At 41.7% G+C, this 15,373-nt stretch overlaps 2 protein-coding genes across 2 annotated transcripts in view; both read left to right on the top strand.

The window, feature by feature from the left end:
• The window catches only part of RABL3 (RAB, member of RAS oncogene family like 3), a 34,549-nt gene extending 32,525 nt beyond the window's left edge, over window positions 1–2,024 (top strand). Inside the window, exons 7-8 of the mRNA XM_016199911.2 lie at window positions 144–182; window positions 751–2,024. Of these exons, the coding sequence (XP_016055397.1) occupies window positions 144–182; window positions 751–816 (105 nt within the window). The 3' untranslated portion in view covers window positions 817–2,024. The remainder of the gene's footprint in view (window positions 1–143; window positions 183–750) is intronic.
• An 11,099-nt stretch (window positions 2,025–13,123) lies between these two features.
• HGD (homogentisate 1,2-dioxygenase) overlaps window positions 13,124–15,373 on the top strand; it is a 33,309-nt gene continuing 31,059 nt past the window's right edge. The window contains exons 1-2 of the mRNA XM_016200151.2: window positions 13,124–13,204; window positions 14,028–14,116. Coding sequence (XP_016055637.1) covers window positions 13,127–13,204; window positions 14,028–14,116 — 167 coding nt within the window. The 5' untranslated portion in view covers window positions 13,124–13,126. The remainder of the gene's footprint in view (window positions 13,205–14,027; window positions 14,117–15,373) is intronic.

Genomic DNA, 15,373 nt, shown 5'->3' with positions numbered 1-15,373 from the left:
CATCGTACCAGATGTTTATAGCTATTGAAAAGACTCTTAATTTGGATATATGCCTTTTAGTCCCATGAGTCGCCATTACAGTTAGCTACTTTTTCCAGGTATGTGTGTGTGTGCTAAACCCTTAAAATCTCTGTTTTTCACAGGTCATAGAGAAGAGATACTTTTTAAGAGATGGTAATCAGGTCAGCACCTATATTTTCTTTATAAAATGGGTTTTTAAATTTGTAGAGAGGTGTATTTCCAGATTTATTTTCAGAAGGGGTTAAAAAGGGGGGATGGAGTCCCTTTGTAGGCACAAGCAACTGATTTTCTTCTGTTAATTGAAAAGAAAGTCAGATCAAGGGAAAGTAAGGGTCCACAAGACAAAAACAAATTTTTTAAAAATCCAAGGATAGGGTTACATTATAAAATAATAGAACAAAATCATTTGCTTGAGACACCGAAGGTATATACCCAATGTCTATCACAAGCAAATAATTCATATGAAGTCCAATAGGTGAATATTAGGAGATTCACCTTCATCCTCTCTGATTTAGATGACACAGTCACCAATTTGCTGGCAAATGTTTTCCACTTTGGTAGATTTATTTTTATTATTTAGTCTGCTGTGGTTTTCTGAGTAAAACCACAGAATAGTGGTTCTTTCAGGAACAACGGACTGATATTTTAAAGAAAGAAAAAAGTTAAAGGCTATTAGCATTTGAACTCTGCCTACTTGAGATTTAATGTGATTGTCTTTCTTGCCTACAGATCCCAGGCTTTCCTGATCGAAAGAGGTTTGGGGGAGGAACATTAAAGGGCCTTCATTATGACTGAGTTGCACACATCCTTTGGAAGAGTGAGCAAGAGGTGGCAATTTTTCACAGCATTCTTGCTGTGTCAGTTATTAATGTCTTAGCCTTTTCATGAAGTCATCTTAAAATGCCACCCTTCACCCTCACCTGTTAATGGAAAACTAAAAGGAAGTGACTATGGGAGTTCTAAACTTTGTCCCCATTCCCTCTGTTCCTCACCTTTCTGTCCCTGTTTATAGATTATGTAAAAGCCTTGTGGAAATATGAGATGTTGTCAAAATGATGCAGCCAATGAGAAGTGACAGAGTGCTGCAGAGAAAATTTACTCCTGCCTAGACCTGGAGGGTTTTTATAGGTCTGTAATTTTTCCACAAGCCTTGCTGAAGGCTTAATTAAGTACTTAAAAAAATGTATCTCTATTTTTTACCTTCTGGAGGGGAAAGGTTATGTTAACAAGCCCTGAGTTGTCCACCCCAAACAATTTCTGTCATTTTCAAAGAAGCAAGATGGTGTTATTTAATTGTGTCCACCCTCATCACACACAAGAATGCCTAATAATAGCAGCCCTTGTTCCCTCTCCTCTCCTTTGCAAATGGTTCAGTGGCTGGAAGAGGAGCACTAATGGCTGGAGTTAAATATAAATAGATTAATAATACATAGAGAGCAGCAGTACCAGAAAAGAAGAATTCTGCGAGACATTGACAGCCCACTAAATCCTTCACTCTTTAGGTTAAAGTCGTCGCACTCTTACTGTTTTGTTTGGAAATGGGTAGGGTGAATCTAAGACCCGCACAAAGGCAGTAAGAAAGATTTACAGCCTTTTCAGATTGTTGTTTTTTAAGGAAAAGTTAACTCCTGAAATGTCTCAACTGTAGTCTGTGAACTAAGAATATTATTCTTTGTGTTAACAATGTATTTATGGAGAGAAGTGAAAATAAGTTCCACAGCAACACATTTACATGAATTATGGACTAAAATTCTTGGATTTCACAGGCCAAAATCTGGGGGGTGGGGGGTGTATATGCATAATTGTTCCTTTCTTTTTTTACCCATCTTTTTTGCTTGTTTAATTCTCTCTGTCCCAGTTGTTCTTAAATATATAAACCTGGTTTCCAAAAACTAATTTGCTGCCTTTTCGACATCTTTTCACTCGCATTCTCTCTCTGGCTCTACTGCAGGTCTCTGCACTCCTGATTTTGCACCATATTAAAATATAATCATAATTATAAATACATAGTTTCAGCTTCTCATTTTAAAACTAGGAAAAAAAACAATAAATTCACTTTCTACTCCATTTTAATTAAATTTTAGAAGTACTCTGGGAATCAAGGTATGCTGAAAGAGGGTGTTAAATAAGGACATTAGAGAGTTCTTTTAGAAAGGCAGTCTTCGGAATTTGGGAAAGGATGGTTAAAGCACTTTTCATCAGCTAGAATATTCTCCAGTTTTTCTTTGCATCCTCCCCCACAAGACTTAGTCCTGATTTCTTTTTTGACATAAAGGAAAGCTATGCAAATCAGGATCTGTGTGTGAATTGGCACAAGTGTGTTGTGACAGAGGCTGTGCAGTTAGGGAGTAGAAACCAAATGAATACATAAAGACCTCAACCCTTGTATTCCTCTTTTAACAAATGAATCAATAACTCTTTCCTTACCCTCCTTTCTTTCCCTTAATTAAAAAAATCTATCCCAATTTCTTCATGTTCTTCCTTATTAAAAAATTGAAGTAACCCATCACTGATACCTTGAAAAATTGGTATTACTCCTCAACTCCATTTCTTCTTGCTGTCAGGCTTAACTCTCTGAATTACAGTTTTCTACAAAAAATAAAATAGAATTGTTAATAGCCTGAGTTTATTGCAAGTATTAGTAGCAACAAAATAAGGTTATTTGCCAAAATGAATGTTATTAGTCAGAGTTCTTCAAAAAGAATGCTTTGAAGCATAATTTTTGCTGAGACTTCTTGAGACCTGCTCGTAAAAATTGCTTTTAAATAATAATCAAGTGTAAATACCAAAATATTTCCTAAAAAGTGTTAATTAAATCTTTAATTTTCTTACTCTCTGAAAGAACAAATTGCTAGCAATAGAGAAAGACTTTTTTTTTCCTTGTTGTGAATTATATGTCTAGCCAATGTCCTTGCTCATTATGGAGGCAACCAGATGTGCAGTCACATGGCAGTCATCTGTCCCTCAGGTGGCAGGACCCTCAGTTGGAAAGGAGTTGGGTTGGTCTCTTCACCTTAGTGCTCTAAGAAGAGCTGCTCCCAAAGAGTTTGATCCATATTAGCTTTATCTTGGGTTCCCTGAAATTGAAACACCCCTGATATAATCCATGTGCCTTGGCGCTGCTGTTTTGCTGTGCATTCTGAAAACAGACTGCATGTGCTGGGCCATTGGACCAAAACGAAGAGCTGCTAATGGCTGCCATCGTCAGAGCTTCTGAGCGTTCATTTCAATAGTGTGGGCTGTAGCACCCAACCTAGGCAGGGCCTTGTATCGGTGTATAATAAAAGTTGGTTTAATTGAAAAATTTAAAACATAGGTAGCATCTATTTGAAGAAGATTAAAGGTCTAACAGTATGTCTGCATTGATTTAATATCTATTAAAATTCAACAGAGGATACTGTTTTGGAGAAAGAAGGAGAAGGAAATAAAAAATTGATTTCTCCATGGTCCCAAGACTGAGTTAAATTGTGGTGGTAGGAGAGGAAGTGTTCTAGGAAATCTAGCCCTGAGAGAACCCTGAGCCTCAAATATTCCACAGTATGCCTGATGTAAGGTTGAAGCTGGAGCCTGCCTGGGCTGCTCCAGAGAGTAGGTGATAGGTCATTAAAAATAATGTTTAATGAAAGAACACTATGTATTTATTAGTCTTTAATTCAGGAGGAGAACTGAGTGATACCATAGCAAATTCCTGCCAGGCATATCTGCATTATGAACAAATTTTCTCAGTGCCTATCTCGGTAAAACCATAAAATAAGATTAAATGATGCTGAATCCTATCTCATTCTAAAATTAAGAATTATTAATTTATGGATATATGAATTAATGGGGGAAAGGAGCCATCTACTTCATTAAATTAGCATTTCTAGAAAGACTTCACCTTTTATATTTAATAATTATTTGTCAAAATATGTAGGAGTTACGGGCCACTGTCCTAGAGAAGCGTCCTCCAGCCTCTTGTCTGGGGTAAAACACTTGCTGATATATTCTGGAAGTGCACTGGGGAAGGAGGCTGGAGGTCTCATCGTTGCACTTGGTGTTGGTCTGAGTCCCCACTCTCTGGTGTCTGTAAGTCTGAAACTTCTCCCACTTTTCTTCCAGAGCTTCTGGGGAAAGTGAACCTATCTTGTACTTGAATCTGGGAGAAGCAGACACCTGGTGTCTGCAATTCCTGGTCCTTTTCAAATTCTTCACCTCACGTGTTCCCCGTGTCAGTTCGCTGAGGCCACCCTCCCCTGCCTGGCTTTTCACGCCTTTGTTCTTTTTGCTCACCACTTTGCTAGTGTGGCTCTGCTCTGGCCCACTATGTGCCTGCCTTACCCCTGCACACAGCCTGCTCCTTCCCTGGCTGTCTTTGAATCCTAAAAGACATACTCAGCCCAGAGGGTCCCCCTGTTCCCCGGCTTCAAATGCCTGCCTGGCCGTCCCCTTCCTGGAAGCCTTCCCTCACTAGACCCCTCCACTCTGCTATTTGAGTCACCCCCCTAAGCGCATTCTTTGAATGCCCTGCACCTCCCCTTCTCTGTCTTCACCCACATTCTGCCCTCTCACCGTGCCCTACCCCACTCTGATTCTATGTGACTTGGCTCAGGCATCATCTTCTTTGGGAAGCCTTCCCTGCCCTGCCAGTCAGGGCTAGGTGCCCCACTCCCCACCCTGGGGTCCCTCCCTGGACCCTTCCTGTCGCAGCACCTATGGTACTCATCAGTTTTCACCAGTACGCTGTCCCCCACATCTCATGGGGTCTTGCACCTAGCAGGTCCTCAGTAGTCATAAGACAAAGAAATGAGTGTGTGGTTACATTAAAATGGAAAGCCAATCAGAACTATCTGTCCCTGTGTTTTAATAATTCTCATACCCCCCGGGTGTATATAGCATAGTGCCTGGCTCTAGTAGCTACAAAGCAAATACTTGTTTTACTGAATCATTGCTATAAGAATGGAAAGAGACAAAAAATAATTAACCCACTTTGGAGAAATCCCTAAAGTTTGGTGATAGGTTTACACCATTTGAAGTGTTTTCAGGCTCCTCAAAGTAATTTTCATCCAGTCCCAGACCTGTTACCACTCTCTTTAGGAAATCTCTCACACCTTAGGAAGAACCGAAATGCCTCTTAAATCTGCCTTCAAAACTGATTCAATGGAAAGAGCATGGAAAGTTTATGGAAAAATAAAGCAGTAAAGCATTTTCCTTTGTCTTTTATTGGCTCATATTTATTTATTTTATTTTTCTTACCAGCAAAGACTAACTTTTAGGATCCATCGAGATGCAAGATTCAATTAAACTCAGTTGCAGAAAATATTTTTCTTGAATTCAATTTTTACTTTTCTTGAATTTACTTTTTCGTCTGCATACCTCAGGAAATAAAAAACTCAGCTTTAGTAAAACCCCCTTCCTCCCAGGTTTGCATATAAATTCCAGGGAAGTTTATATAATACCACAATGTCATCTGTCCATTCTGATATATGCTGAGATGCCTTATAAGCTGCCTGGTCCACGGTATCAGTTCACACAGTTTGCTATCAACCTGTCACTTGTTTCTATCAACATGGCCCCTTTAGTCTGGCCTTCTCTGTACTAATACCTTATACACAGGCAGATCATTCTCTGCTACCGTGGAATGCTAGACCTGGGGACCTCCTCTGGAGGTTGCTTAGACCCATTCATCTAAAGCAGAGGGTCTAAACTGGCAGCCCATACCTATTTCAACCCCACATGCATGTTTTTTGACATAATTTTATCAGTTATCTATCACTGCTTACCAAACCACCCTGAAACTTAGATACACCGTTCTGTTTATTCACAATTCTGTGAGTCAGTGATTTGGACTAGGTTTAGCTGGTGGTTCTCCTGCTGGTCTCACCTGGGATCACTCATGTGTCTGCAGTCATCTGGCAGTCAGATTGCCTCATTCACATGGCTGGCACTTAGTGCTGGGCTATTGCCTGAATTTCTCTCTCCATGTGGTCTCTCATTCTCAAGGAGGCTAGCCTAGCTTTGCATGGTGGTCTCAAGAGGGGAAATTGATAAATCCTAAAGCACAAGTACTTCTCAAGCCTCTGCTTATGTCATGTTTGCTATTAGCCAAAGTAAGATGCAAGGAAGTAAAACAAAACGACTCCATCGCCTGATGGAAGGAGCAGCAAAGTCACATTGCAAAGGGAGATGCAAACAAGGATGGGAGGGAATTGTGGGGATCTTTTACAATCTACCACAGTGGTTTTATTTGTTCATTCATTTGTTTAGTTGCCAATGTTTAAAAATTGGAGCTTCATATAAAACTCTTCTCTGGGAAAATCACCTACCCTGCTTAACCCATTTACACTTCCTGCCTGGTCTGTTGCAGTTTGTAGTAATAAAACCTGGTTTACAAGATTATTTTTGTGAAATTAAATGAGGTAATGTCTGTGGAAAAATCTGGCAAGAACTCACATTCGATATATGGTTTCTTCCTTCCTGAACACAATTAGCCACGAAGTTGATACCTGACCATGGCTAAGGACATGGCTAAGAGCGGTTCCAGCCAAGATGAAGGACAAGGGGGTCATGGAAAAAGTGGCTGGAAAGGAATCCCTTGGTCTGTTTTCAGAGAAATAAAGGCATTAGGAATCCAGATCCTTAAAGCATTGATAAGAATTGAAGGAACTGAGGGGAGCAGTAATAGTAAACATCTCAGTTTGCTTTAAATGAGTGCTTCAAGCTCTGACCAGTCCACCCAGCTCATCCTTGGGAGGCACCCTCGGAGAGCTGTCCAGACCTGGTCGCTGGGTCAGGCAGCCAAGTGAGAATACCTGTGCCAGGGCACAGTTGCTCGTCACTGCTCCCCAGAGAGTGAGCTCTCCTCCCTTCCCTTCCCTGCTGAGTAGAGAAGTCTCTGCAGCACACAGCAGAAACTAACGACTATAGTTCCTTTCCTAGACAGCTTTAAATCCCTGCCCCTAGGCCCCGGCAGGGTGGCTCAGTTGGTTGGAGCATCGTCCGTACACCAAAGGGTTGTGGGTTCAACTCCAGTCAGGGCACATACCCAGGTTGCAGATTTGATTCCCGGTCAGGGTGAGCACAGGAGGCAGCCGATCAACATTTCACTCTCACATCAATGCTTCCTTCTCAAATTAATTTTTTTAAAAAAGTCAAAGCCTTTGAAATGGGCCAATCTAAAAAAAAAAATTTTTTTTAAATTAAAGCATATCCCCAGGTGAGGGTTTTAAAAAAATTCCCTGCCTTTAGTAATAAGCCTTCTTTTAACTGGAACAAATAATTAGCCAATCTCTACCTCAGGTGAAGAGACAGGCCTCTGAAGACTCTTCCAGAAACAGCCTGGGGTCAGTAAACAAAGGCAATTGTGTAAGCAATCAGTTGAAAATAAGGGTGCTGGACTTTCCCCTGGCTTGATCAGTTAGGCAATCCTGGGGCTAGTTTGAGCCACCCGCTGACCATCGAGTGCTGTGAAGTGGTGGGCATAAGAACATTCGGAGAGTGGTCTGCAGAAGAAACAGAAGCATCTGGGCTTGGGTTTCCTGAAGTCACCAGGCCTACAGCAGAAGGAAAATGACTACACTGAAGGTAAGAAACTATCTGGCAACTTTGCTGTGGCTTCTTCAGCCAGAAGCTTCTGCGAATTTCATAGCATCAGAGTTAGAAAGGACTTCGGCCCTGGTCCAAGTCCCTGTCTTCAGAGGCTTCACTGTGGTGTCCGAAGGCATGGCTGGGACTAGGATTGACAGGGAACATGGGGAATGAAGGAGAAATGATTAAAAAAAGAAAGAGTTGAAGCCCTTATTGTCCATCTCTTGCTTTTGTTTATTTCAAATTATCTAAAGGGCTCCCTCCCACCATGGGCAGACACGTTTCTCACTGTGTTTTTTTCCCCAGACCCCCACTTTCCAACACCTTCTTGTTGCTGCAGCTTCCGGAACTGCCTCTAGCTGACCGATTAGATATGTTTAATCTACTCAGTTATTTTGAGGCCCACAAGCTGCCCTTGGCTAATAGAAGTCCTAGCACTTTCTCTAGGAAATCATTCCTTTTTATCATTTAGTGTGCAATTGAAAAATGTATGTGGGTTATGTACAAAGGCACAGCACACACAGAGAGCCCTGCCTGTTCTGGGATCCAAGAATGTTCCAGCTAAATTTGAGTTGCTGCCCGGCCGGGCGTGGCTCAGCGGTTGAGCGTCGACCTAGGATCCAGGCGATCAGGATTCGATTACCGGTCAGGGCACATGCCCGGGTTTCGGGCTGCAGCCGATCAATGACTCTCTCATCATTGATGTTTCTATCTCTCTCTCTCCCTCTCCTTTCCTCTCTCTGAAATCAATAAAGATTTTTTTTTTAATTTCTTTAAAAAAATAAATAAAAATAAATTTGAGTTGCTGCAGGGACAGCCAAGTTGAGATCCCAGGAGTTGGTCAGATGTAAGGATCTGGATCTCAGGGGAGTGGGTGAGACTAGGAGGATAGATATGGGAGATCATCAAAAGTGTAGTTGAAGTCTCCAAAGAGGGAGAGTGCATAAAAACTATTTCCTGATGACAATCCTATGGGGGAATTCAGCAGGGGTTGGAGACATCCTTACCATTTATAAATAAATCATATTTAAAATCCTCTCCTGATGAAATTTTTAAGCAATTTATTATGCACAGAGCCAGCACACCAATGTAAATTGCATGCTGGTCTTTGTTCTTAGTTTCAAAGGCATTCATCCCAGCCTGCTGTCTAAAGGTTAGCTCTAGAGATCAGGAATCCAAACACAGAAAACCAGGTTGCATCATTCTAATCAATAAGCATTCTATGTTAAAATATATATTTCTCAGCCTGTATTTCTTCATTTTAATGGATATGTCAACACAAAGCCTCAGATGAAATCACTTTTAATAAAAGCACTACTGGGGGAAGAAAATTCAAAAGATAAAATAATAAAATTAAATGTAGAATAGACCACAGTATGTTCTTAAATTGCTTCACTTCTACAAGTCTTGATTTCCTCATTTCCAAAATAAAGAGCTCTTTGCTCTGGCAGGTGTGGCTCAGTGGTTAGAGTTTCGGCCTGAACACTGAAGGGTCACGTTTGATTCCTGGTCAAGGGCACCTACTTGGGTTGCAGGTCTGACCCTGGCCCAGGTCAGGGCATGTGGGGGGTAACCGATTGATGTGTCTCTCTCACATCAATGTCTCTCTCTCTTCCCCCCTTCCACTCTCTCTAAAAATCAATGGAAAAAAATGTCCTTCGGTGAGAATTAACAAAGAAAATAATAATAATATACAAAACAAAAAGCTCTTTAAAATGCATATTTTGGGCCCCACCACCACGTATTTTGATTCTCTAAGTCGTGGTCTGCATTTAAGAAACTTTTGGGCCCGGCCGGGCATGGCTCAGCGGTTGAGTGTCGACCTAGGGTCCAGGCGATCGGGGTTCGATTCCCGGTCAGGGCACATGCCCAGGTTGTGGGCTCGATCAATGACTCTCTCATCATTGATGTTTCTGTCTCTCTCTCCTTCTCCTCTCTCTGAAATCAATAAAGATATATTTAAAAAAACAAAAAACTTTTGGGGTGATTCTAATGATTAGTGAAGGATAGGTCCCACTGGTCTACATAATTATTGTTTCTGCTGTAACAAATTACCAGAAATTTAGTGGCTTAAGACTGCACATTTATTCTCTTACCACTCTCTAGGTCAGAACTCTGGAATCATTGGGCCAATGTCAAGGTATTAGCAAGGCTGCTTCCTTTTAGAGATTCAAGGGGACAATCTATTTCCCTGCCTTTTCCAGCTCCTCGAGGTTTTCACATTCCTTGATATGTGGCCTCTTTCACCATTATCGCAGTGCATCACTCCAATCTCTGCTTCCATCACATCACCTTTCCCTTCTCTGTAGTCAAATCTCCCTCTACCTTGTGATTGTGATTACAAGTGGCACACCCAAAAAATCTAGACTTTTCCCCCATCTTAAGATCCTTAACTTAATCACGTCTGCAATATAAGACCTGCAAAAATCACATCTCTTTTACTATATAAAGTAACACAAGTTCCAGGGATTAAAGTATAAATAAATATCTTTGAGGGACATTTTTAGCCTACCGCAATTATCTGCAAGTTCCCCTAACAACCTATGGTCTGTGTTCCCAACAAGGTGACTTAGAAACACTGGACTGGTCAGAGCGTGGCTTAGTGGTTGAGCATCAACCTAGGATCCAGGTGATCGGGGTTCAATTCCCGGTCAGGGCACATGCTAGGGTTGGGGGCTCCATCCCCAGTCAGGGGCGTGCAGGAGGCAGCCCGGCAATGACAACACTCTCATCATTGATGTTTCTATCTCTCTCCCTCTCCCTTTCTCTCTCCAAAGTCAATAAAGATATATTTTTAAAAAAGAAACACTGGACTCTTTACAGAGGAAAAATGGTAGTTGTAGCTCTGTCTCTACCCTGACTTCTCTTGCTTTGCTTCGCGCCCAGTAAAAGGAAAGGAGGTGCACCATCTGCTCATCCCATCAGGGTGTTACCCAGATCAGAGTCAGTAAAAAACACCTCATAAAACTGCTCTTGACAAATAAATCATATCCTGGGGTCCAGGTGAGAATTAAAAAACTGCATACTACGGAGCTGCCAAAGAACTGATGGTACTGAAGTTGCATGGAGCTCAGTAATTTGTTCTTTTATTTAGAAAGGATGCATGTAATTCTCTTGGAAAGAAATGAAATCATATTTTTATGTTGGATGAAATTATTCAGAAATCTGGACTGAAGAAAACATATAAACACTTGCTAAATGTTAGACTTTTTTTGGTATAAGGTATATTTGTACGTAGTCACTGAAGCAGCTGGAGTTGAAGGCCTGGATTTTCACAGCAGATAAAAGCAGAGTTCAGATTCGGTCCTTGATCTCAAAGCCTTGGGAAAGCAGCCCCAGAAAACTGCTTCCTCCATTTAGATGCCTTCAGCAGTGAGGGGCATGGAATTTCAAAGCTCTAAAAAACTCATCTGTAATTTTTCTCTCAGAGGATTAGGAAAACCAACTGATTTGACAGTGACTCAGCACTTTCCTCTCTCTCCAGCCAATGCACCAGCGCAAAGATTGAGAAAGTGATTCAGAACCCACACCTCTCTGGGAGCTGGGTGGCTCCCTTCCAAACCATGAGCCATTCTTTCTACTTTCTTTTCCATTTTCTAAAGCAATCGGAAGCAAATGCTTCAGAACTCCACATACTAAATCTCTTTTCCCTTGTTCTGAACATGGCCTCTGTTCTGAGGCTGCCAGTTGTGAAGACTGGGGATGGCTAATGGGTAAACCTCCCGGGCCGGCCACGCAGATGGGCTGCCTCCCTCAGCACTCAGGCCTTCCAGCCTTGCTTGGGAGAAACGAACAAAGTGAAGGCACTGTGACACTCAGTGGCCTCGGTCACAGATTGGTCTAAAATTCCATTTCACAGAATTTGCTGTCATTACCATTTCTCAGCAGCTCAAATTCCATCCTGATGATTGTGAGCATGAGGTTCATTTAGAGAGAAGGGCACTGTGCTCGGCAGAGAGTCAGAATGCTGGATGGTCTCTGCCATTTCCCCAAAGAAATCATTCCCAACTGCATGCCGCTGCTGTTAACCAATCTGTATGTAATAGAATTCGATGTTTCAGTGCTGATAGATTTTCAAACGTACCAAAAAAAAAAAAAATGTGTCTGGAGGCAAAAAGAAGAATTTCGCTTCCGTTGCTTTCTAGGTCATAACATTTCACATTTGCCGTTCCTTTCCAAATACAGACAGCTGTTGGCCTGCTCAGCACTCGCGCATGCAGGCGCGTTGCACCAGGCTCACCCTCTCCACGCTGCTGAGGACTCCGGAGGGCTTACCCTCCGCCCACCCACATCCTTCTTATATCCCTTAAAAACATGTGCTCAGATGGTGGCATTTCACTCCCTGAGCAAGGCTGCACTTTCATCCGGGGCTAAAATTAAGTACATTTATTAGGAACATCTACGGGGAGTGGGGGTGGGTGGGATGGTCATTTGTTTTGATGTTTAAGATAGAAAAAAAGGGAGTTTTAACCTCACAACAGCTTACATATACTCATATTAGGATAAGATTCAGTGGCAACTAAATCAGACAATAGATATCTATTGAGTACCTTCTATGAACCAGGCACAGGGCACATGGAAGTACACAAGACTGCTATCGTCTGACTTCATGGAGCTTATGAACTAGCAGAACAGTCCGTGAGCAAGAACTCACAGGTGCATTAAGTGCTGTAACAATGAGTTTCATGGGCTCCATATACTTTACTTTCTTGAGAAAACCCTTAACTTTATTTTCTCTGGGTGTAAAACAAATGGCAATCAGAATAGACTCCATTTTGCTATGATGGGCAGATTCTGGTCTGGCACATCTCCTGAAAGCCCCCTGTATCTTCAACCTTCATTCTTATATACAGGGTGTCCCCCTCAAAATGTATACACACACTTTGAATAATTATAAAGGCAGTTTATTAAAATACATTTCATTTTCAAAATTGAGCTATCAGCTGTTAAAATGTGTATATGTTTTTGGGGGACAGCCTGTGTGTTCCACAGATGAGCCAGATTATGTCGTCTTCTACCTGCAGTGTGGCTAATTTGAAGAGCTTTCTCTCAAGAATTTTGCTGTCAGAATGGGTCCACACATCTCTTTATAGTTGCTTGTTTCAGAGTATGGATAGGGAGTGAAGCTCCTCAAACCCTAGGAGGTTTGCAGGCTAGGCCCAGCAAGATCATACTAATATGGATGAAGTGATGTGTGAGCCACCTCCCCTATCAGGGAGTCCCTCATGGAACCAGAATTAAAGGACCTGTTCTTGGAGTAGGATACTTAAGAACAAGCCCATAAATTGACTAAGTATAAGGAAGGGTGAAGAGCCTATGTAATATCCAGAATTCTTCTCCCAACTAATTGACAGTCTTTAAAATTCACACAAAACATTTTATCTTTCCTAAATGATTCACATGCCAAGACATAGCAAAGATATTATGAATAGAAAAGCATACACAAATGCATGTCCATATAGAAACACTTATTTTCGTAGACTGTCAGTGTTGTGAAATGCTCTTTAAATCACGTTAATGGTGGCCTTTGTGTCTTTGTCACATGCAGTACATTTCCGGATTTGGGAATGAATGTGCCTCAGAGGACCCTCGCTGTCCCGGTGCCCTGCCAGAAGGACAGGTATGAGTAAATAGAATGCTAGCATAGAGAGCCCTGAATTCTAAGGACGAATGACAAGCCCTCAGGTGAAGCACCTCTACCCACCATAGCTCTTATAATTTAGCCTCTGAAGTACCTAGGAGTTTTACAAATCTTCAAGACAATTAGGACATAGGACAACGACAATACAAAGATTAAAGTTGGGTGGTGGCTATTCTATGGCAAAGCACTCAATCCAAAATAGTAGGACTAACTGTAGGACTTTCAGGAGGATCCTTTAGGCCCAAGGCTAAGAGAACTTTTTTGTAGTTTTCTTGAACAACATAAGATATGACACTGATGACAAAATAATCAGTCCTAAAAAAGTGTATGCACAAGGATGTTCACACTAGTGTTGGTTACAATAGTAAAAATACGGCAAACAAATATTTTTTTCAAAAAAAGTTGAAGAATATTTTATGGCATGAGAAAATGCTCATGATATAGTGTTTCCTCTTTTGAAAAGTTCTGATAATTATAGAACTATGCATATCATAAGATCCCCATTTTGGAGGATCAGAATGGAAGGAAATATATCAATATGTCAACATTGGTTTATTTCTGGATGGTGAAATAATGGGTTCTTTTTTACAAATTTTCTACAATAAGCACATATTACTTTTCTAATCAGGGGGGAAAGTTACCTAAAAAGTTATTACAAGAGTATATATGGTTTGGGGATGGTCATATGCAGTGGCCCAGAGCATCCCCATTCAGGACAGGACCCTCCCACGAGCTCCTTGATGGGAAGGTGAGATGCATTTTGGACTGGAGTGATGTTATTTTATTGCCTTCTTTGTTTTAGAACAATCCTCAAGTTTGTCCCTACAATCTGTATGCTGAGCAGCTCTCAGGATCAGCGTTTACTTGTCCGCGGAGCAGCAATAAGAGAAGGTACGAGGATTAGGTTAATTCCAACCAGCAGACTGTGGGAGCCCTGACTGCTCCTTAGTGCTGCCTCCTACATCTGGGCCACAGCCTCACAGGGCTGCCCAAGATCCTGCTTCTAACGGGCTGTGCTCTGGATCACACTCTGGGGAGGAGAGGCCTTGTCTCCAGCTAAAATCAAGTGACTGGTGGATGAAGCTGAGAGAGCAGCTGCACAGAGCCTGGAAACACACATCCAGTTCTGTTAACAAATTCTCACTTGCACTCAGAAGAAAATGTTCCCAGGAGTCTGGCCTTCCCTAAGGATTGTCCAATTGCGTTTTGGATTTTGGTTTACTTTTGTTTGTTTTTTATAATGATTAACTCCAAATTACAGAAGATTCAGTACAATATCGTCCTCAGCTGACTGTTCTTTGCATAAAAAGGTTGGATAATCCAAACCTGAGTAGCTGAAAGGTCGTGTACTATAGCCCCTTGTGGTTTGAATTAATAAGGTTTTTACTCTTTGGACTTTGCTTTTGCTGGAAACCAGCACATTCATTAGCACAATGTGTGATATTCCATGTTTACTCTAATCCTACAAGCCAGGTCAATGAACTCACTCCCATGATTAACTCCTTGGGGACAGGTTGGATGCAGTAGTTGTTGTGGTCTGGGGAGGCAGTACGTGTTTTGATTTAAATGTGTAGTGTCTAATTGTAGGAATTTCAGGCTAGAGGGCCTGTGAGGAGGTCTGCTACTGATCTTGGGGATTTGGGGAGGTGGGCAGGTGGCCTTGTACTGCTTCGTGGAAGGAACTGGGTTGGTCTCCACAAAGTCCTCCTGAGAAGCAAATAAGATAGTGAGTACAGAAGCCCAACTGACCACACAAGTGACACATTGTTCCCCTTAGTGGTTAGTCATGCCCACTCTAGGGCCATCCCCCCTGAGTCTCAATCCTGGCTCCTTCTCTTTCCAGCTATGTGAACTTGGGCAAGTCATCTACCCTCTTAGAGCCTCAGGTTCCTCACTTGTCTAAAAGATAATATTTCAGAGTGTTGTGAGGATTAAAGGAAAGAATGTATGTAAAGTGCTTAGCACATTGCCTGGCACATGATTGGTGCTCAATTAACATTAATTATGATAATAATCATTATTGCCGCCATTATCGTATAGCAGAGTTTCTTTCTCCAATACAGGGTATCTATCCCTAAGAGGCTGCGAGAGAGCCGAGTGTGAGATACGGTGGGTTCTGTGCTGCCATGTCAATATCTATATGGCTTC

This window comes from Miniopterus natalensis, chromosome 6 (genome assembly GCF_054644295.1).
Source record: "Miniopterus natalensis isolate mMinNat1 chromosome 6, mMinNat1.hap1, whole genome shotgun sequence".
NCBI classification, from domain to species: domain Eukaryota; kingdom Metazoa; phylum Chordata; class Mammalia; order Chiroptera; family Miniopteridae; genus Miniopterus; species Miniopterus natalensis.
This window is presented reverse-complemented; position numbering and strand designations above follow the sequence as displayed.